This window comes from Sparus aurata, chromosome 2, assembly GCF_900880675.1.
Source record: "Sparus aurata chromosome 2, fSpaAur1.1, whole genome shotgun sequence".
In the NCBI taxonomy this organism is placed as follows: domain Eukaryota; kingdom Metazoa; phylum Chordata; class Actinopteri; order Spariformes; family Sparidae; genus Sparus; species Sparus aurata.
Window position 1 is genome coordinate 7,012,501 of NC_044188.1, and position 24,752 is coordinate 7,037,252.

General features: G+C 38.9%; 1 protein-coding gene across 3 annotated transcripts in view; it reads left to right on the forward strand.

The window, feature by feature from the left end:
- Positions 1-24,752, forward strand: part of cadm2b (cell adhesion molecule 2b) — a 141,093-nt gene that overhangs the window by 95,594 nt on the left and 20,747 nt on the right. For 2 of the 3 annotated variants that reach the window (XM_030406599.1, XM_030406609.1), the window contains exons 2-3: positions 792-818; positions 17,776-17,925. In XM_030406599.1, coding sequence (XP_030262459.1) covers positions 792-818; positions 17,776-17,925 — 177 coding nt within the window. The remainder of the gene's footprint in view (positions 1-791; positions 819-17,775; positions 17,926-24,752) is intronic. The other variant, XM_030406616.1, reaches the window with a different exon arrangement.

A 24,752-nucleotide genomic window follows, 5' to 3' on the forward strand; every position in this document is an offset into this window, starting at 1 on the left:
CACGTTGTGAGGAAATTTTATTTTACACTCGTTATTTACTACTTTGGCGATTTTTGCTATTTTGGTTCCATTTACGTTCTGCAGTGAAGCTGATAAGGGAAATGTCATCGTTTGGCATTATAAAACAAGCTGCACATGGGTTTTGTGCTTTTAAAGCATTGATATCTCAAAGTGGGAATGTATTGGTTCAATGCAGCTGGACATCCTTAAAAGATTATATTGTATCCATATTCATTTAAATTATGACATCGAAGGTTTCATTTGTCGCTTCCATTGTCCCGATAAATGCTGCAGAAAAGCTTTGTAGTGCCCCTGTTCTAAAGTTCCACAATAAATACCTGTGTTTGTTATCATAACAGATATGCATGATTGTATATAATACACAAATGTATGAAAAAACACAGGTTGTTGTCAGTCTCATTTTAACTGACCAAATGAACACTAATTGCTGAGTTTGTCTATATGTGAACATTACTATGATTCCTAATGACTTTGTGTTCCAGCAATAGATGCCTATTTTGTAGCTGATAGAGAATTAATGATATGATTCAGCTTGTTATAGGGTTTAATTACTAAATCATGTTTTTCTGTCTCTTGTAATATTTGATATATCATGCAGGGTGTGATTTGAATTTATACTGACTGCAGCACTAACATTTCCACACTCACAGCATTTAATCTGACTTTCTGTCACTACGGATGAAGTAAATAATCATCATGCCATCAATGTTACTCCTTCATACTACCTATCTAACCTGCTGTTTCCTTGCTTTACCCCTTCATGCTATCAGTGGCTGGGACAAAAAGCAAAGCGAAAGGTGAGTTATTGCCTCCATTTTCTTGCTACATGATTTATGTTGCACACAGTTCCCAATAAACAATGTTTGGATCGCCCTTTTATCTCCCACCAACAGCCTGGGAAACATTAACATACACTACTTGCTGCAAAGCATTCTGGGCGTTTTTTACCTTTAATTTTCAAGGAAAAATGTACTGAACATGTTGCTCTTTAAGGAATCAGATGGATGGTGATGTTAATGAATGCACACAGTATTTTGTTATTTATGTATAAATGATTCTCTCCACAAGAATATTTTTCAACGCACACAGAAACCTCAATCATTTATTTTTTTTTCATATTTCAAAAAAGGAGGTTTAAACTACAAGTGTAGGGCTGTAGCCCACACAAATATTTCTCCTTTTAAATGATGTAATAGAAGTCCACAGACAGATCTGGATGTTGTTACATTTATAAACAGATGGTAGAACCTGCATTCACGAACTGCTTGACATGTGTGAACATATGGTGGGCGTTTCGAGATCTCCATGCTGATGTTTGGAGAAAAACGTATTTGTAAATCAATCATCAGATATCTTCTTCTGTGTAAGTCTTGATTCAGGGGTCTGAATTAATATGATCATATTGGATGACAGCTACACAGTCTGCAATTATGTATTAGAACATAAGGAGAGAGAGGACGTCAGACAGCTGCTGCTGATAAGTTAGTGACATTAGCTAACCAGTTATCTATATAAAGATAACTGACAACATTGGCCAGCAAGCAAACATTTATAACTCAAACGTATTAAATCAAAAGCGACAAGAGAGTTATCTCTTCCTGTGGGGAGCATCGCATAGTTGTTTTGAGGACAACTGGACACGGCGTCAGAGATGACCCCGTTCATTCCTATAAGATCTGCTCAGTGATGCATGAAGCCAAAAAAGCCACTTCCCACTGTGGAGAAATTGCTGTGATGAATTCATAGATACCAGGGACCTAGCTGGGTAAGCTGGTTGACTTCCAGTTTAGTCCTAGACAAACCTAAATGAGGATAAAATAATTGAGTTGTGCAACTCTTCCAGACTTCCCAAATGTTATCACCCAAACCCTAATATTATCTGTCTAACAGCCGCTCCTTTCACAATGTGAGCTTACAGGAAAAACATTTTCTGAGCCAATGTGAATCACATGACATTTAAATTAAAGAGTTGACCACTATGTCAAATTGGCATCAAAGCCTGGCACACTTCTAGGGGTCGTGGAGCAGCAACCAGACACCGTGTAGAGGTTGACCTCCGGGCAGCTGTTTGATGTCCATCCTTGTGTTCAAATGTATCACTATGTTATCACATTAAATCATACCCGCAAATCTATACTTATGTGGTAGACTGAAACTGAAGGAGAGATTTGATAGGCTACAGAGGATTCCCTTTTGAAAAAAAAATATTTGTGAATCAAGTCATTACAGGGAAGTCACAAAAAAAACTTACACCTGCAGTGAAGTTCACACATAAGCAGTTTGTAAATGTCGGTCCAACAAAGAAATATTTATATTTATTATATCAGAAATACAGTTTTTAAAGCCTTCTTTCTCTAAACGTGTTTTTTTTTATTATTTTTTTTTTTACATTGATACAACAAACATTTTGGTGTGCACTGGAAAATATTTGTGTGAAGAAGGTAATTTACACACAAATTGTGAAATACACTTGTGAATCCATCTGTGGCCATTCATCAGATGAAGACCTATCTGAATCTGTGTCTCCCTCTCTGATAGAACCTGCGTCACATATGTATAGATTCACATGCTCACACCAGGGAGCTGCCTGCCTCACCCAGTCATGCTTCTCCTCTATCTGGCCACTGTGCAGCTCCACTGGAGCTGCTGGGGGGTTGTTCCCGGTTCAAGGACACCTCAGCGGTAGATGAGGGAGGAGACTGTTTCTCATTTGTCTCCCAACCCAGATTTTCTCAGACATACTGTGCAGGCAAACTGGAGACCTTCTGGTGACCAGCCTGCTTCTCATTCTTTTTATTTTACTGCTGCCCTTCAGTATGTAATGCTTTGTCCCGATATTTGCTGGCATAGATATTAATTCAATTGCCATTGAACCTGATCTATTGCCTAATAAATGATCATTTTCAGATTTATTATGCACTGAGTAGAGAAATACAGCACTTGTGGGAATTTTTTTCTTTCTTGCTGCACACCCACAAATTACCTTAATCTATTGAGAAAAAAAGTCCTCCTGCAGTATATTTGATGATTTGCAGACTGGTTCTTTTTTCCTTTCATATTTGATATAAATTTTCTGTTATTGCTTGAGCTGGATACCTCAGTATCTCAGTGACTCTACCTGTATGGTTATACTGTATAGTTTGCTAGTTGGTCTGGCTTGTTTGCTTTACCAGTTTGAAATTTAAGGAGCTTACTTTTGTGTTTCCCATGTTGTACAGTGAAATGAGAGCAAACACTCTAAAAGCTTTACTAACATCGTACAGTTACGCATTATTTAGGAAAGTGTTTTTTTGTTAATTGTTTTTGAGGTTTCTTTTTCCCCCTTGTTTTTTCCAACATGACTTTAACAAAACCCGCTGATTAATGTTAATGTTCACAAATGAACGCCGAGGGTTTTTCCTTTTTTTCCCCCTTTTTGAAAATGCAGTGTTTTCTAATTACAGAAGTAATTAGGGGGCTAGTTTTTAATTAACAGAAGATACACATTCAGCATTCACACCTCTGGAATCTAGTTCAACATTGGGAAGCCTTTTTCAACAGCACTTTCAGCACTCTAATTACAGTTAATAAGTTGTATTAATAACAATGGAGATAATGAATATAACCACATGTATCAGTCTTGAATATTGATTAATGGATTTTCTCAGCTTTCCTAGTGCATGCTAATAATTACAATGTAATTTGTTGAGTAACTGTTGTGAAAAATGTTAGGCCTACAAGTCAGGATAATAATCATCCTGGCAGTTGTCATTATATTGACAGCATACCTCTGGATTTATTTACCTAGACCTTCTGAATAGATTTGATCTGAGCATGTGCTCTGACCAGCGCCACTGCAGAGAAAATCAGAGTGTAGACACTGCATAAAGAGAATAAAGTGAGGGTAAACAGCTTCGTGAGAGAACATTTCATGGCCATCCCGAACTCGTGTTTTTCAGCTAGAAGCAGCAAGGCTCACTTACAGTGATTATTTTTGGAAAGCAAATGGGACCAAAATGCAGCAACTCTCCCACCAATGAACCACATGGCAGAGGTAAAACATTAACCTGAAATAATAGAGGCTGTTTGTGCAATCTATTTTGTATCCATGATGAAGGGCACGTTCAGGCAGGTTGAATGTGAATTTCATAGCATTTCATATAAAGTGTTCCTGATAGAGGGGATGTTGCAAATAAAGCAGACAAGGCAGGGATTCTCAAAGTGATAAGGTTTTATTGAACATCAGCAGCATATGCTATTGAGAAATACGCTATTCAGCAGCATATTTATATCACACAGCAGTCCTTGCACGCAATATTTGAAGAGCATGTTGTAACTAGTCTCATTCATCCCCACCTCTTGTCTCCACAACATCTTAAAGGAAATCCATACCTGTGGTTATTGCGAAAATATGCTGCATGAATCACAATCAGGCCTGTGTTCCACTGTATTCCCATTAATTAAAGCATTCATCAGTCTGTTAGCAGTCTCTGGAGTTGGGTAGATCTCTGGAGCATTTTCTTATTGTTGTCTCATTGCTGCCATTTGGTCGTGACTCTGTTGACTGTGTACCGTTTATTGGTTTTATTTGTCTGTTTGCAGCAGAATGCACCAAGCGCCAGGATTTGACAAAAAAAAAAAAGAAAGAAAGAAAGAAAAAAAAAATCCCAAAGTTCATTTGAGGCACCAGTAAGTAACACCAGTTGAACATGTAATTTCCTGTTTCACCTGGAGACAGTACAGAGTATTTCTGACCCACTTTCTGAAGCTGATGTATTGCCACTTTCCTCTTTCCTTTTTTTTCCTGCACAGCAGAAAAAAAACACTGCTAAGAGTTTCCCCCAGCTGGGAAATTTATTGCCAGTTCTGTTGATTGTCCACCCCCCCACCTTCCCCCTAGCTCCCCCACTGTGGCAAATCACAGGGGAGGACGGCGCTCAGTACCACCTCTGAGTCAAGGGAGGTTCACTTTTGCTCAGGTGCTACTCAGTAACAGGCACCAAATGTCCTTTTTGACGGAGGGTAAAGCTGACAGACAGCTCACTCCGTCTTGGTTATTTCCTTTCTAACAGGCTTCATCGAGCTCTGTAACAGCTCAATCAACTGACTGCATCATTTAAGATCACACTGTCGGTGCTGACAATGAATACAATACAGAGCTGACACACAGTTGTCCTATGGCGTCATTGCAATATGTACATTGTGCCTGTCTGATCTGCTGTGAGTTCTTGTTTACAGCAGATGGAAGCATGGTAGAAAACCACTATCATCCCAGTGCAGATAAAGGATGCATGCAGCCGAATGAGTCTCGATAAGGCTCCACACGGACGGACACATTTAATGCAAAAAAGATTCACATTTGATTTTGCAAGAAGCATCCGGAAGCCATTTGCACCTGGAATTAAAACGGCAGTAGAGAATCAGCAGCTGTATTGAATCCATTTTTGTTCAGGAGTGACCTCAACATATTTTGTCTTCTTTAGCCTCTTTGTGCTTTATTGCCAGATGATAGTGGGGTGCAGAAAAGAGTGACATGGAGTGCATTACTAATCTGAGCAAAAGTAATCACAGCCTTTGCTTTTACCATAATTACGTATGGATTTTCTATGACTGAATGAATTGCATATTGGATGGCCCGTATAGTCAGATTTCAAATGTCCCCTGTTGATTTTAAGTGGTGACATTATCTAAAGCTGGCAAAGTTCAGAGCAGTAGTTGTACAGTTTTCGAACATGGATCACTTTGGACAGGTAATTTACAGATTAGCTTCAGTTAATGGATCAGATGTAGTGCTAATTAGCCGCTGCCCTTAAATAGTTGCTTAAATCTCTCCAATCAACTGGGCTGATGGCTTTTAAAATGGCACTGCTTATTGAGTGCTTCAGATCAGCAGGTTTGCCGTAAACATAAGAGGCATTGCTGCTTAAATTAGACTGTCAGCGTAAATGATTGTTTTTGGTGACAGATTTGACCTTTGAGTCATTATAGAAATAAATTACAGGAAATATGTTTTTCCTCTTAAGACTGCTCAGAAAAGGTCATTATAGGTGAAAACAATCAGATATGATGGGGGTTACTTCATGGACCAGTTGATAAAAGCAGCCTGTGTTATCTACTCTCATAACCCTTCCCTTTCAAACCATTTCCTTTATCAACACTTACACTATAAGGTAGTTAATGAGTGTGTCTGAGAGCTTATTATATTCAAATATTATTTAAATGGCAGGTGTGGTCACATTCATCATGGTGTTTGCATCACCTCTGTATAATAGTTTTTTAATGTGCCTGTGTGCATGAATATGTCTTTTATATTGTGCTTAGCTTTTTTAATATTTTAGTTGAAATCTGAAGTTCTTTGTTTCTTTTCTTGTTCTGTTTAGACAAACAGATATGTTTCGTCATTGTCGCATACTTTCCTCACTCCCCCTACTTATATGACCCTTACAAATTCTATCATATGTGCTAAATAAAGAAGCAGTTAGTACCAGCTACTTACAAAGCTGTTGGTTCTAAAATTGCAGCAGACAGTAACCACAGAAGGGGTTTACATGCATTGGTATTCTGCATACAGGCAACATCTAGCCCCGAATTTTCTGAAGTGGTCTTATTTGGACTCTAGTGAATGGAACATGTTGTTGACATGATATGCTTCAAAGAGTGTTGGTGCACTCCAGGACCACACACTATGGAATATTAATGTGCAGTTTTGCGGTTTCCAAAGCAAGATTCAGGGCTGCCATCAACAGTGGATACTGCTTTTGTCTGGAACCTCTTGACAAATGTATTCATTCTATACTCATTATAACCATAATGTACACGTCAGAATATGATAAGAATAGGCTTCAAAGTGGACACATATTTGGTGGAAATGGTTAGTAGTATTCTCGACACATTATATGAACTGGTTTAAGAGTTTTAGATTTGAGGGCTGCATTTATTCTTTACACTAGTTTTCCACGGAAAGGTCAGCATTAATCTGTTCCACTTCAATCCATTTGAGGGAACTGTGTTGTTAGTGTTGACTGGAAGACCACACAAATGGTATACTTGGCGATAATATCAATACTACTGTGGAGAATCATGTGGCAGGGGGCCATTATCTGGACAGCCTGTGACAGACACTCTCGGGCCTGATTACGGGTCTTTCTGGGCTGCTGCATCAAGTTTACGGTTGAGAACTACTCAGCTTTGATCCATTTTTGATCGTATTTCTGCTAGTTAACCTTAACTCCTATGGTTCTACAATGAACGAGTTTAAAATACTGTGGGAAACATCCTGAGATTATTACTGTTACATCCAGTCTGGCTCTGTGCTAACACACATGTCTGACAGTGCCCTATTAATGATGCAGAGTCAAAGTGTAGGACTCAGGGGATCAGCTGTAGATTTGTTCACTTTTTAATTTAATTTCAGTGAGTAGCTGTAAAGTTCAAAGGAACAAAAGTGTGCTGTAGAGCAAAGTACACCAACAGTATGCTTGACCTAGCAAGTGATATATCTTAACCTTATTTTCAGGTGAGCCTGTGATCGTAGCAACAGAATATCCCTCTAAGAGCTGGCTGTATTTATTTGAACACAGGGAAACAATGCAGTAGCTATAATAAACTAAACTTCCTTACATGCAGTATCAACTGTATGTATACAAAGGTAATATTGGTAATAATTTCATACCAAAAATATAAACATTTAATATTTAATTTATTTTAAGAACATGCGGTATCTAAACATGCATACAGTGTTAGAGCTGCAGCACTTGTACAGTTGGAAATATCAGCTCCTCAGTCCAGGTGAATACTGAAACCACAGTGGCACCATTGAAATAAAGAGTTGTTTATCAACCATGCTGTACTGCAAGCATGATGATACACTAGGTTTGCTCTCATTTAATGCATAAAGCTGTTATGAATTGATGTAGATGGTCAATGAGATGCATTGTGCTGTAAACAATTCTATTGTTGTGAATTTGTTTTTTCCCTGTTTTTAGTTTAGTTTATTTTAGTTTAGTTTAGTTATTTGATATGGTCAGAGTAAAATTGGTGCTGCCACATTCAAAGCACCAGATGCACTGCACCTAGTGTTTATTGCAAAATGCTAATTCACAACACCTGTCCACGGCTGGCTTTTTAAAAGTCAAAGCTAGAAAGAAGAAACGATAAGATTTTTAAATTTAAAAAGAACAAAACAAGAAGAGTAAAATACAATACAGTTATAAATGCATGCAATACAGATGTTCAAAAATAGAAAGCCATGTCAGTACAGACACATTGTATTGTATTAAGTGAAAGAACTGTGTTGTTTCTCTTTCAGTCATTACTTTTTAGACCTTTTGTTAAAAACAAAGTTTTGATGCATTTTGGGTGGGTGACAGCACCAAAGTTTTGTTCCTCTTAAATTAAAGTTGAAACTGAATCTGGTAAATTTGGAATGGTTAGAAAGAAACCTCCATGTTTTCCTGTGAAACCCAGCACATTTGCACTGTTATAGCTCCCAAGTTGCCATAAAAAAGGTTTTTATCACCAAGTCTAGTCTGAGTGAAGCAGATTCTCCTAGATTTCATTATGACCTCAGTATACTGTTGTTCTCAGCAATGCGATGATATAATAGATTGAAAACATATTGAAATGTGCTGGTTTGTTGGTTATAAATGGACAACTGAGCATAATTCAGAAGCCATTTATACACTGGCTTTACGGATTTGAATTTGTCTCGTGTTAAATTCTCATTGTTCCCTCTGCTCACTCATGTCCCTCTGCAATAACTGTATTGCAAAAATAAAATAAATTATGAATTAATATATTAATCAGCAATTATTTCCCTTGACACATATGCATGACCTAACTCACACTATTGCTCTTACCACACTTAATACTTTGTGTAACTCTGTGTATTAATCATTTGAACACAACATGTATTAACAAATATTAAAATACTCCTCAATATTTATAAACATACGTTAACAAAGTGCCTGCCAAACAACCAATAGAAACAAGCTCAATCTGAATTTATAAATGCCTCTTTGTTAAGATAGGATATTTTGAGGTGATTTCACAGGATGGCACTGATTTAGCAGTCTGAGCTTGTCTGGCAGGACATTTCACAGCCTAGGTGTCCTGACAGTGAAATCCAGTCATCTTTCATCTTGAGCCTAGACTTAGCAACTGCCAAGAGCCCTGCCTGTGGTGTTAAAGCTGCACTCTGACTCATGAGGGGCCAAAAGGTCAGATGCATAGCCGAGGGCAAGGCTTTGACAATCCATAAAAGTTATCAATAAAATCTTGACGACAGTTTTAAAAAAATTAATTATTGCCAGAGTAGCTGTCATATGCCTGTCTCACTTAGTCCTGGTCAAAAGCCTAACTGGATGGTGTACTGCTTCTTTGCTAAAACAGATAAAGGTGCTACCAACTGTACAGCATACAGTACTCTCTTTCCATAGACCCCAGACAGAAGACATGACAGTTGAAGAAGATATGAAAGCATCTATGACGCTGCACTAGTAGAGCGATTTTATTTTGTCTTGTATTAAAGGTCATGAACAGTATGACAAGTTGAAATGACAAGAGTTTAATATTCTGAGATAGGTACACCATCTAATCTTACAGTGTACAAAACACGAAACAAAACAGCTACTGTATGTTATATTCACATACAGTGACTGCCTATCACTATGGAGTACTGCAAGCAAATCTCAGTAACTGATTGTGTAATGAGAATTAAGATGGTCCCAGAATCGAGCCACGGTGTACACAACATTTAACTTAAGAGGTGGAGGAATCAGCGTCACTGATAAAACAAACAACTCATTTTTGCTACTAGGAGACACCTCATCTATAACTCATGATTCATAACTGTTTTCAGAGCCGCAGAAACTCTTGTCTCTTAAAAGATTCCAAATTTAAATATGTTATTTCCTTGTGTATTGAAGAGCACGCAGCCCAGGGTTTATGGGGCCAAACGCTAACATAAAATTTTGGCATCGAAAATAATATTTGGCATTGAAACAGGGACAAGAGCTAACATTAACTTTGCATAACTGCCAACATCAGTCTATAAAAAAGATCATATTTTTATGTTTTTATAAATAAAAACATTTTGAGAGAGAGAGAGGAGTCATCATTGCCAGGTAGACCTTCCAATAAAACAAGAGGGAGGATAAAATGATGCAGCACTACAGTCTGCACTGTTGAGGCAAGTGGACGAGCAGATGAGACAGAGGGCAAATGTCAATAAAGGGGAAGGTCTCGTACCAAGTGGAGTGAAATTTTGAAGCATAGTTCTTCTTCCTCGGACCCGTTCCATCCGACAAGTGGAGTGGAGCGGAGGTCTTGAGCGAGTGCAGGGACGATGACACACGTCAGGCGGGGTCGGGAGCACAGCGGGAGAAAGGGTTAAAAATAGGAAGACTAGCAAAAAAACGGGAGCGTTGAGGGACAGCTAAATCTAATTCTCTCAAGGGCAATTCCTTAGGGGGACACCAAATGGAGTTCTTTAGCTCTGCTGAGGAACACTTTGTCACTCTGCCATTAAACAACTACATTCTTACATGTTGATGAAGGATCTCAGTGATGGTAAATCTAAGTGTGGTATCGTAGGCAGCTGGACTTGTTTCAGTTTCTTCCTCAGTTCTAATTTGTCACTGCAAACACTGGTTAAGGTTACTGCGGTGTGATGGCAAACATCAACTAATCTCTTGCAAACGTAAAAAGCGTAGAATTCAGTGCAGAAAAACTGAAGACAGGAGACTATTATAGATGTGTTTCTATTGTAGCCAGTGAGAGTTGTAAAGAAATGTGCAACACATCTTTTGTTTGACTACGAACTGGAGTTAAACTACCAACTACAGACTCAGATTCTCACACAAGTAGTATAACGGCATCATGTGCACAAGTGCTTTTATTGCATGTTACTGATATTATGGAATTTACATAGTTGTGTTAACAGTAATATATTGCGGGGGTGGTATGCATTGAAAACAAACCTGAAAACTAGACAAAAGTCAGAAGATTATTATTGAATATCACATCAAAATACACAAAGAATATATCAAAATGACATCAAATAACTTTTTTGTCTTTGTCAGTGTTTCCCTTTTTCAGTTCAGGTTTAGTTTTCAGTGCCAAATTTAAATGTTACTTATGCTAGCTTGAAATGAATTTCTCCAGAATCTTAGAGATATATATAAAAAAAAGAAAAACTATGAGTGCGAAGGTCTTTAAAGTTAGTAAGGAAGGTTGAATCAAGGTTGGGTTTCTTCAGAGGAGGCTATATTGGATTGTAAAATATGGGACACAACCATTAGTCCTGGAGTTATTTACAACAAAGAATGTAGTTGGTCCTATAACCTTTGCAGAATTTAGTAGGTATAATGTCTGGTGTACTGGTGGATGTGTCATCTGTGATAAAGTGTCTATTAGTTCTTGAGAAAGTGACGGAGCCAAGCAAGGACAAGTTATTACAACACAAGAAAAAGAGGAGTAACACTGAGAACCCAACAGGATGTTAAGAGCAGAATGTGAGCCACTTCTTTTTCAAAACTTCACACTGAGTTGGAACAGAGAGTTGTCTGTATTTGTCTCACATGGGAGACAGCAAGCTCTATTATTTCTTGTTCTCTCCACCAAGGAATGCACACCACAAGAGGCCTCAAATTTTAATTAAATGGAATATTTATACACTGCGGATGTTCAACTTCCTTCTCTCTCAACATGCTGGCAAATAGGCCACACAGTTTAGAGTTAGCCAATTAATTACAATTTTGTCAAGTCACAGCAATTTCAGTGATTAATTACTGTGTTCTCAAGAGTATATTGTCTGTTTAAATACCTTATGAGTATTAATGCAAGACGTTTGATTTTCTTTGGCAAACTTTCAGTTTTCAGCTTTGCAGCACTTAATGTTTACCCGAACTGAGGATTAATTTTCTGCGTTAAAAAAATGTTTTTGTTCATTTTGTTTTAGATTTGACAATCAATCAAAGACAGCGCTGAAAACAACAACATACTTCTTCCAAAGATGGAAAATTGATCAGTTTGCTTGCAAATAAAGAAGTCATCCGTCTCTCTCATTTGCACAGATTACTTGGGAAAGAAAAACAGGGAAATCTGTCAGAATAGTTTCATTCATACATTTTGTTTTAATGGCATTATTCAAAAAAGCATTCTTAAAATAATTGTCATAGGCATTGCCTGAATTGTCATGCCAACAATGTATTCCTAATCATATGAAATTAAGATTTTAAAGACAGGGCAGTCTTTACAATGCAACACCAACAAAAATGTTCAGCTTATTCAGAGACATGTTATTATATGGCACATTGTCATTGGCGGGCACTGTACGAAGTTGCCATGACTCATTAGCATGCAGAGTGGCGCTCAGCACCTCCAACATCTCTATTTGCACAGAAGCCCTTGTAAAATCAAGCTGCATAGGTGAACTTGATAAACTGCCTGGAATTCATTTCATATGAAAATTAATATTCGTTATTATTCCGTAATGAATGGAGGCATCGGCTATTTCTTGAACTATTTACTGAGTTATTTGTTTTCTTTTTATCCTGCCTGCAGTTTACAGTTTATTCTGCAGTGGTGTGCTTGACTGCTCTCCAGCCATTCATCAAGGCACTGCTTTCCATTATTTGGTGCAGTCAGCTGAAACTGAGAAAGGCTTTTGGGGTGGTATGGCTCATTCTTCCTCCACTAACTCTCTGTTCCCCCCAACAGAGATGTTCCTGTTATTTTTCACCTTAACACCCTGGATCAGTAGTCATTAAACGAGTCAGTGAAATTATATATGCAACACGGTTGCCAAACAATCCAGTTTTCAGAAAATGGTTTCCTAGCCTGCCTTGATTTTCCACGAGTATCATATCAAAACAGAGCCAAAAGATTTCCACATCATCAATAATGATAAAGCTCTCCATTTGCATTCATCGTCTAACTCTATTAATCCCTTCTCTTAAGTACAGGCATACAGATTTCTGTCTTCCTCATATTCACATTTTCTAGATAACCGCCCAGACCACAAGACTCGCAAAATCAATAACCTTAGTATCATATTCCTGGCTTCTAATATTGTCAGACTCAGATTCCATCAGGCTACGGTCTATGCTGCATTCTGATAACGGCATGAAGAGGGGCTGGTTGAGATGAAATGAAATAGTTTATCGTTAATGCACACTCAACAGCCAGCCAATCTGAACATCTGTATTCATATAAATACTCTACAGATGCTGCAGAGACCTCATCTCTTGCTAAAAACGAACAGAGATGAAGAGCAGAAACCCCTCGCCTGCTCTGTGTTTAAGCAGACATCTGTTTCTTTGGTTCCTCTTTAAAATCTAATCGTCAAATATTTGTGTTTACAATGAAGATGCTATCCTCGCTGCCCAGCATTTACATTTCTACCTAATTTCAGCTGTGCAGGTAAATATTTGATTCATGAGGCGGTGTCACTTGATTCTGTATGAAAGTTAAGTCACAGCGGAGAGATGTGTCAGCAGCATTCTGACTGTGTGAAGCAGAGCAAACAACTTGACTAATCTCGTGTGTGCTGACATTGTGACTGATGATCAGTGTGCTGGCAGCCCACCTGAATGTGGACCATAATCTCCCAGCTCAGGGTGATATTGCCAGTTTCAGCTTTCAGTGGAGTGGGCTCTTTGCTTTAGCACTAAAAAAAAAAAAATTACAGCAGCTCTCAGATCCATGTGACTGTCATAAAAAAACATTGTGGATAGGGGAAAGCACTGCCAAGGGACCAATTATAGCTTTAAGAGTTAGGCCCATAAGCAGGCTGATGTTGGAAATGTTTTCATTAAAAGCACACACACACACACACACACACACCAACAAAACGATAAAAAGCTTGGATTTTAATTGATTAACTTAAATTTTAATAGAAATGAGTTCATCTTCAGTTCAGGGTTCATCACTCCATGCTTTTAATCTCACCCTCCCCTTCTGAGAAGCAGTAGGGAGGGCTGAATTGGAAATGGGGAGGGAGAGGGAGAAAAACACTGATGTGACTTATCACACATTGATTTTTTTCTTTACTATAGCACTTCATGATATTCATGGATAAAAGGAGGTAGAGTTGCCAGCCTGAAAAAAAGGCACACACTAATGGTATTCATGTTTCAGAGGGCGCCAGCCACTTTCATCAAGATATCTCAGGTTACACAATCCTCACCTCAACTGTTTGCTGCCATGGTAGGCAGGTTGCCTGCTGTCTACTGTAAATATTTGCAAGCTCTTAATCTGCAGCCGGCCTTGACTGTAAATAAGAAGTTCCCTATCATTCAGTTTGAGCACAGAAAAGGAATACAGCAGTGCCCAGTAATGAAGCCTTTTCGCCTGTAGAGGTGATGTGCTTTGTGTTTAAAGGGATAGCCTATCCTCCCCAAAAGCATATTGCAAAGGTGTAGTTTTATTCCTCATTCCATCACTGCACTTCACTGAGTCGTCTTGGATCATCAGTGGAGCAGACAACCTTCATACCTCCATTATTTCTCTCAGAACTGTTTGTTCCCTCTCACTGGGAAACAGCCATGGCTCAACATAATCTGTTCTTTCATCTAGAAGCTTTTATTGTATCTTTCCTTACCTACAGTATTTATTGTCCATTTACTGTTAGAGCCGCAATGTGCTGTTTCTTTTTTCTTCTTTTTTTTTTTGTCTGATGTCATACAGTAATTTTCTTTCTAAATAAATGAGAACAGTCTTATCAGAAATGCTCAAACATGTTGTGGCCTTCATTCAACACAAATATCTGTCTTTGTTTCATGTGTTTCTTATTCAATCAGTTGTCTACTTTGTTTTGTAATCCATTTTCTGTCATATGTGAGGCACATTGTCTTGCATCTTTGCCACCTGTAGCCGTTTTATACTACATCTTATTTCTAACAAGGTAGTAACAAAAGATCAGCCAATTGTTAAAGACCCCACACTCACGTCTGGCAGAGCTATGCTTGAATTACTAAATCACCAAATATTATGTATGTAAAATAATGCACGTTTTATGGACTTTGGCATTTATAAAGAGCTTTTCTAGTTCACCCAATACTTAAAGTGCTTTACAAGCCCATGCAATTTCACACATACATTCATACACTGTTAGCAGAGGTGCCATGTGATACAGAGTTTTTGATCCAAAGCACATCACAGTATTTCAATACTCATCCATTCACACAAACTCACACACTGATGGAACAGCCATCCGTACCAATTTGGGGTTCAGTAATTTGCCCAAACACACATCAAAACGCAGCTGGAGTCGTGGATCGAACCACCACTTTGACATTGTTGAAAGAATTGTCTTCTGTTCCATCTTGTTTCATCTGATGTCTTGCTTCACTAATTAAGAAAACAAAAAAATGATACAATTATAACTTCAACAGGTGCAATTAAACTAATAGGCCGTTTTCACAGCAAACATTTTGACTTGCTATAGAAGGGAATGTACTTTAAGTAAGATTAGACATTTCAAATAGTATTCAGTGAGAAATGCCTGTAGGAGGTTAAGATGGATGTCATTCAAACAGTCTGCACATGCCCACACAATCTTTAATGAAGTCTAATAAGGCCCAATAAGTGAAAACTTATGCCACAAGTTAATTCAACATGTTGTGGAAAATCCCTCCTTGTCACTCACCTGAACATATGCTTCTTTAAAGCGAGGTCGGTGTGTAGGTGCACACTATACAGTGTTATGTCCTTGGAGCAGTTTGTGGTTCAGTGACTTTTTGGAATATTGTTTGGCACTGAACTGTAGAGGTAAGGCTGACCACCGTCCAATCATCACTGAAAAAAAAAATGAAATACACTCTGTAGTTGGCGCTAGGGATTATGTTTCCACAAAAAAGGACAGCGTTTGCCACACTCCAGACGGCTACAGAATGTCAAGACAGTGGAATTTCATAAATGTATTACGTGAAGCCCGTGCAGTTAGCTGCAGTGCAGCGTAAGCTGTACTGACACGTATTTAACACAATGTTCACCACATGGCCATACTTCTGATTATGTGGACACCATTTATCAACCTTGCACGCATAATTAAAATGTACCTCTGCAACAGGTTTTTGCTAAAGCAATTGCTACCCCAATAAAACCTGAGGGATGAAAGTTATATTCATTACAGTTTGAATTTTACTGTTTTCATAACATTTCTGTTGCTAGTCAGCAGTATACTCTGCAGACAGATACTGTAGCAAAGACACTGGAGAAATGGTGGGGTAGATGATACGACAAAACATTCTAAAGTTATGCAGGAACAGATAACACCCCCCTCACAGTGCATCCGCATCCACCCCCCTTTTAAACATGACATGTGTTGCTGGTTATGTTGGGCTACCTGACAGACACCCAGCAAATTGCATTTGAATTATTGCAATGGTGAGTTTGTTGATGTGATTGGGTATAATGAGCAGATAAGTAATGTGCACTGTCAGAACCCTTTTCCCATTACTATTTATAGTCAGCCTCACCTTCACCTCTAGCTCACAACAGTCTCCATCAGGACAATCGAGGTCAAGGAAGGTCCATGGACCTTTGGCTGTCCCAGCCTTCTCCGCTTTCCCATTTCAGCTGGACTAATGAGGCAGACAGCTGCTCCCTTAGTTGAAGTGTCCCTGTGGTGAACTGTACCTGGGAGAAGCAAAGACAATGTCACCTTCACATTCAGGCACATTACAAGAGGAGAACAAACCAGACCTATGAAATCAAGAGAAAACATGCACAAAGATGAGCTTGCAGGGGTGCCCACCTGGAAGCGCAGGTACCATGTATTGAAGCTGAGCTCTTACCACAGCGGCCCGTGTTCGATTCCAGCCCTCCACTCCCCTCTTTCTTTTCCCTGCCTCCCCCGTCTCTCTCCAGCTGTCACTGTCTAAATAAAGCAGGAATAAAAGCACAAATAATAATTAGAAAAAAAAGATAAGCTTGCAAACAGCAAAGTGCTCCTAGGCAAATACAGCTTCATGCATAAACTCAAGAGCTCTAACACGGTTGTTGTTGTTGTTGTTGTTTGCTGTTGTCATCCTTAAAGGGGCTAGTCTGGTCAGGCTCTTATTAGTGTACAGTTTGTCTTCTCACAATTCCCAGCAAAAAGAACATTGGTTTTAGACATCTGTTTCAGAAGCTTGGCAGAGTTCGATAAAACACAGACTGGATAGAAATGCTTCTGCAATGTAATTAGGGGACTTTGCTGAGACGACAAGTACAAATGTGGAATAAGAAGGTAAAATCCAGCAAGGCTGGGTGATTAGGCCTCATTTGGATGTCTTCTGCACACTGTGACGAGCGGCTGTTTCAGGGCAAGGCAGTCGCTCGGATCGAAGGCCCACAGTGTCTAGGATTATGTGTCAATTTACCACCCAGCTGCAGCTCTAGACTCTACAGCAGAACATGACTACCTCTAATTAGGCCATGCTACCAATTAGGGCCCTGCAATAAGGCAGCGAGGAAGGCGCTCTGGGAGAGTAAAACCTACCATTGTTCCACCGTAAAAAAAAAAAAAAAAACACGCCGTTTTCTAGCTCCAGCTGCTGTCGAAGGCTGGATTCCATGTCAAGCGGGCTTCCATTAAGCCATCTTTGGTTTATTGTGATGTAATAAATTAATGTAATTGGGTGATGTGATGACAGAACATTAACTTTAAAAGGTGTCAAATCTGAATGGTACATTCATGTGATTCGATGAAAAGACAGTAACAACCACTCAAAAACAGCAATCTATTCATGTCACGACCATGACCTCAAACTCTGTTTCATAATCCCACAGGTAGCCAAGGTCAGTTCCCCATAACTCAGAATGTGACGGTGGTGGAGGGGGCCACAGCCAACATGACCTGTCGTGTGGATTACAATGATAACACTTCCCTCCAGTGGTCAAACCCTGCACAACAGACCCTATTCTTTGGGGACAAGAAAGGTGAGTAATATTCCTGGGGATAATGGCTGTGATAATGAAATGACACGATATGATGAAGATGTCTCAGCCAGATTATATTACTACAGGAGTCTTCTTCATCAATGTTTCAACTATGGAATGCACTAAATTGTCCCTACCTGCCTGCGAGCACACAATTTCTACTGAACACAAGAAAAAGGATATGCGGGAAATGTATTCCTTGTAATGTCAAAGCAGACTTTTAATGAAGTTATGTCTCCATCGATGTCCCTGGGCACAAACTAAACAGAAATAGACTGTTTTTGAATTGAAATTTTGTAATCATGCAACACTGACAGCGTTGTTTACAACACAGTGACGCCTGTGGATTGTGAGATGATTGGGCCTAATTAGCATTTTAGCTGCCCTACATTTGTATAGCTGTTTGGATGTCACTGAAAAGAAAGCACACTGTTGCAACCTTGTGAAACAAGGCCCGGGCCAGAATGAATTATAATGTGCTCTCACCAGCCAAATCCAATTTAAAGGTGACAAAAGTCTGGAGTTGATAAATTGGAATTGGGGTGAAAGGGAGTATAACAGTGGACTGGTCTTGTAAGGGTTGGGGTGTTCATCTTTCAGTGTTTCTCACAGCATATTACCCATTTCATTTATGCTGTAGCTGCTAATACAATATCACTGGTTCAATGATTGAAGATTAACTTCCTCTTTGAATAACAATTGATCGACGCCAGAGTGAACCAGCAGAATGAGAGTCACAGTCTGGTTTGAAGAAATACTTTCTCCCTCGCAAGTGATTGGATTTGGTAATGAGGTCTAAGGTGTTTTATTAGATGAAATTACTTCCAAATACAATTAAACGAAAGTTAACTGAATCTTAAATAGATACTCTTGTGTGAATTGTGCGAATGTGCCCAAAGGATTTGAATTCAAGCAAAAGTCACTGAACCAAAGCCATTCTTTTTATTGTTATTTTGTCTGTATTCTCAGTTGTATAATAGATGTAGCATTTTAATACTTTACTCTGCAGAACCAGATCTGAAAAGCACCAAATTATATCAGAAAAAAAACAAAAACCTTCAATGTTCTCTGAAGAGATGTAACACCTGATGAATCATTTAAATCGTATCTTTTGGTTATTTAATTTGGCCTAACTGAAGCCAGTTAACTGTGTTTTGTTCACACTTCTTATCTCTGAATACAAAGCACAATGTGGCCGTTATAAGCATGTATGGAGAGCTCGGAGAGAACAATATGTATGAAACACTTTGCCCTTCTTGGGCGGCCATTTATATTGCATGACAGAGTCCTTTTCCAGAGCAATACGGATGACAGAATGAATGTAGTCCACTCAGCAGAGGTTGCCAGGGCTAAGTGTGGGAACACTTCCTCTCCATCTCCTTCTAAACAGCCAAATGAAAAGCTTTATTGGCACAACTAATACGATGCCTGTGAGGCCATCAGGAGAAACGGGAGGCGTGGAACAACACAGGCTTCATGCGAAGAAGAGGGTGGGACACCTGGGAAGAAATCTCTGCTGTGCCAAATCACCAGTTAATTGCTTGGCAGAAGGCTGCAACTGTCCTTCTTCTCCCGTTTGTTGTGCCTCCTTGTAGGAGCCAATGAAAAATGTTAGATTCAACCTTATGCTACCTTTCAGTCCAACAACTAACTGTAGACTGGCTGAGCTCGAGGCAGGCTGTTCTCTCCCTCTGATAAACAACTGGTCATAGACTGCCGTCAATGAGTACATTAGATCAATGCAGCTCAGTTGCATTTTCTTCCTTCCAATGTTTAGATGTTTTGGTATCTTTCTGCCTGTTTAGATAAATCGTTCCTTTTCCCTGTGCGTGTTGTCTCTGTCCATTGTCTCTCTTGTCCACCTCTCTGCCTACTACAATCCCCTTGGGTGTCCATGACAGCGCGGCCATATGTTACTGTTTGATGCACATTCACGTTTTTCCTACTCCCTCTTCACAAAGGTGGCCTGTCATTGTGCATATGTTATCCCAAAAAATGTAGCTTTCACAGCTTTTATGTGTGATTCCGGATGCGCAACACATCCAAGATATGGTGATAAAAATACATCTGCTGTTCTGTCTTAAATTAGACAAAACACTCTGTGAGGCGTTTTCTTTTTTTTTAAATCTACTCTTGATTTCTCTGTTTTTTTCTATTCTGTTTCCCCTCTGTATTAAAGATAAGGGCATTTGTCTGGATCTGTTTAGAGGCAGATGTAAAATAGTGATGAAGAAAAAAAGGACTATTAAAATGACTTTTTAAATCCTTTTGAGGGGCTATAGTGGAGTAAAGAGAAACATCTGTAAGGAAGCTGAGATTCCATATTATATCAATTGGGTTAGACAGCTGCTGCGTAAAGTAAGACAAAATCTGATCTTTGCCCCGACTATAATTTGTTCCATTTTAATTCAGGTCTGACAAATTAGAATATGATAAAAAAAAAAAAAAAAAGCCCCAAAGAGCAGCTTTTATAGCCAAAGAGAAAAGGGATGTCTGTGTCTATCCAGAATTTTAAATACCCTGAATACACCAAAGTCTACACCAGTGTAACACTGGGAAAAGCAATATATGTTTTGCATCAAACATTATTCACGAGTCCCAGTAATGCAGTAATATCCTAATACGTATATTTATAATGTTTTTCATCTCTCTGGAAAGAAAGGTTTGGTTAGGTTTAAGTCACCTGGGTATGGTTTGAAATACATGTTAGTCATGATGGGTTACAAACCCAAACAAACCTTGACAGTTAGTGATATGAATGAACACTTTACCCCAGCATCTGCCATAAGGGATTTTGCTTCACTTACGAAAATGTCACATGGGAAATGTGTCTTTTCACTTGTAAAATCACTGTTTCAAATTTAAATTGAAAATTGTAATATTTACATTTTCACTTGTGAAATAAATACTTTCCTATGTGATTGGCTTTTTACACATGGATTAGAATTTCCAGATGTGGAAACAAAACATGGCACATGAAATTACATTACATTTTCTTTTGTGAAGTCCACATTTTCATAAATTTTTGCATGCGATTTGATATTTTCAACAACAAAAATGTCATTGTCAGCAATATCACACAAAAAACATGACTACAGTAATGACAACAAAAATGACTGACACAGCCTTTTTTGGGTGAAGACCGTCTCCATTAATAACAAGACTACTCTAATTAACCTTTTGTTAATGTAATTAAAGAATGCAATGGAGAAATAATCACAATGGCACATTATTAGTTTATAAACCCACTGGGAGTCCTAAGGTACGTAGGTGGAACATAATCCTAGCTGTGCATTATAGAAGTTGTGACCTACAGTTTGTCTACACAGCAATGTCACGTTTCATTACAGACCTGGAAGGAGGATCAGAGATTTGGTTGCAGGTGTGAAGGAAATAGCGGGAAGACGGCTAAGAAGCTTAATGTATCTTTGGTGAGAGTGTAAACGAGAAGGACCTCTATCTCATCCTCTTCCATAAGAGGCTCAGACAAACCTCACGGAGCTCCAAAAAGAGGGTTAACCTTGCTGGATTCCCAAAGTCGATCCATATGGGTTGGACTGTCTCTGCACATTTGTCTAAAGCTGAACACAGCCCTCCTCTTATATCATGCCAGCTGGTTCCTTGGCATGCTCCTGCTCATACATTATGTATATCTGAGTCTTGGTTGATTGTTGCCACCTCAGAGGGTTCAGACTACACTATGGCAAGCAGCATGCAGATTCCTACGCACCACCGCCACAGACCTGAGACAACAGATAGATGGCCTTAATAGCTGGGCGAACACATCATTCATACATTAGGCCAATTAGCAGGGACTGTTGAAGGAAATGGCTCTGTGGTGGGCTGCCGCGATGAAGAAATCGATTTGGACCATATGTCTTTTGTAGAATTATCCCATTTTATGTGTTGCCGGGGTTATGATTTATTATTACCGAGCAGGACAAATGAGAGCAGAGCTGTCCTTTGCTGTCTTCATTATGATTTACTTCACTTTTGGCTTCTGTGGGAAAAGGATAAAACCTAAGTAGCAATGCTGTAGAGAATGGTAATGATGTTCCTGGAGGCATACAGGATGGAAGTTGAATCTTTTGTCAGATGCTGTGAATATGAATAATGCAATTAATGAGAAGCTACTGCAGGTTGCATGTCAAAGGCAGATAACAAATTGCTCATTTGATCCTCAGAATGTGTTTATAGCAGAGATATGGAGATGTATACAGCATATACATAAAACACATGCTGTGGCAAAATTGTATATCATTCTTCCCTCATCTCAATTCCATCTCTCAGATGTTTATGGTTCATCATTCATGACATTTAATTGGGGCACTCAGCCTGGATCATAAAGGTCACAAAGCAAAATTGATCTTAATTGGCTTGTAGTAATCAAAATGCTGTTATGTGCTAAATGAATGCTCTAATGTGAGCATTAAAACATTCATTAGCTTGAGAGAATGAAGGATAATTACCAAGGATGCAATTACTGGAGTGAGCACCAATGAAAGCACATTTAAACGTCCATTCTAGTAAACACACATTTGATGGTGGGTCTGTTGTGAGCGAGTACAGTGGGCACTAACCTCAGCTCGGGCTCAGATGTCTGTGTGTAAATCTAATTCTCAGATTAGAATCGACATGAACTACCAAATTCAGATTATTATTGTTATTATTGTTATTATTATTATTATTATTATTATTATTATTGCTTATTTGGCATTTGTCGTTTTATTATTGTTTTATTGGCACATTTGGAAAGTAACAGAGATGTGTAAAGGAGGAAGGAAGTCATATACATACACAAACATACACAAGAAAACATAAAGTTAAGTTCGCAAGAGTTTAATGGGAAAAGAACCTCACACTGAAGTGATTCTGAGGAAAGCATCTGAAGTGTTTTGTTAACCTTGCAGTGTCTGTTTTTACTGGTGACAAAATGTAGAAAGGGTCTCATGGTCACAGCAACAATAATGTCTTTCTTCAGGGACTAATGGGCTTTTAAGTGTACTGGGTTACCATCAGCTTCACTGAAATGTGAATCTACGAATGTGGCACTATACAGTACACTCTGCTATTATCACTAATGTGAAGAGCTGGTTTTGTATGTGGCTTTGTATACCAAGCACTTATGTATAATGTATATTAGCTCTGTCGAATAATGAAGAATATGTTGTATTCAAATTCCTTTCGAAATTTGAGCCCACTCGAAAAATGTTTGTATCCTTTTAACAAGGGCTAAAGCATTGTTATGTGTTGTACTGTAATGTAGCTTTGCAAACCCTGAAATTAAACTGTATTGATATCCAAGAGAATTATGTAACACCAGTGGCACTTGTTTTAATGAAAATTAGATTTAGAGAGTTCATATGAAAAAAGGGCACAATAAAAAAAAAAAAAGAAAAATCCCACAGTGTACAATCAATGTTCGCGAGCTGAAAAATGGACGGACAAAAATATATTCAGTCTCATTATTCACCACTTGAAGAGGGGACGTGGCGTAGCTGCTGAGAGAATTCCTCCTTCTTTCCTTCTCTCCTTCAAGGGCTGAAAATGAGTCCAATTTGAGTAGCATCTGCTCTGTGGGATCTCTGAGAGTGCGGGCAGTAACAATGGCCCTCTGGAACAAGGCCCTTTCCTTCTCTTAATTGCAGCCACATGTGTGGTGGGAAAGAGCCCCCTGCCTGCACCACTAGCCCTGGAATACGTCCAGAATCGCCCACACAGTCAGTGAGCGAGCACAGCCAGCAGCAAACACACTCTAATTGCAAAGAGTGGAGCCCCTGGCTGGAGAGCGGGGGGGTGTGCCAGGACCCTGTGTTCTCGCTGAAGGACAGCTAGTGCTTTCACATTCCAGGACTGGCTCAAAGTGGTTACGGGCCATGCAAAAATGGCCAAATGGGGACAGTCAGCATTGCGAATGTAACATATTTTGGATGAACCCAAGAGGCATCGGCTCATTTCCAAGACTAATGGATAGATGTAAAATGTCCTTTTCTATCTGGACTGTTAGGAGATACTTCATCATTTTGGATTAGAAACATTGGTTAACATCTGTCAGTGGAGTGCAGAAGTAAATGCCATGTGATAAGTGCACTTCCAGTTCCTCTGCTTTCAGTTTTATCTGAGGACAGAGTTAATATAGCTACCAACCAGACTGTCAGCTCTTCTCTCACAAATCAAAACAGTGAATAATTTTGTGATAAGTAATTTTATCAGCTGTTTTACATGATAAACCCACACAATGGCCATTATAAATGTTTGTTACTCAAAAACTACTTGGTTCACCTTAAGAAAAAAAAATCATATTTTGTCTTAGTTGGTTCTGTCGCCACAAAAAACAACTCCTCAAAAGGTTTTGATGCTACTAACATGGAAAAGGTCCCTGCATAAGATAAAAAGACAGTGTTTTGTTGTTTCTTGAACTTGAAAAGTGGTCTCTTGCTGGCAGCCGTCTCACCTTGCATTCATGACACCACCATCACTTGTTCCTGACATGACTGTCAGCTCATAAAGAAGTAATATTAACGTGGTATGTCACATATTGTTGAAATGTTTATATGATACATATGAAATGTACAGATGTATCCATAGGCCCATCCCTGGTTTGATTAAACGTACAATGTTAACGTTTTTTTTTTTTTTGAGGGGGGGGGGGTTTCCAGCCGGGTTAAAAAAAGGTTCTTGGACATAATAAATTCAGATACTGCGACTTTTAGTAAAATTTGCCAAAGTTTATGAAATTGAATCTGTCAAACGACAGTCTCAGAAAGGTCTTCTATTGACATGTTCGCTGGTGTGAAGGACTGTCAAGGAAACAAGGCAAATAGTAC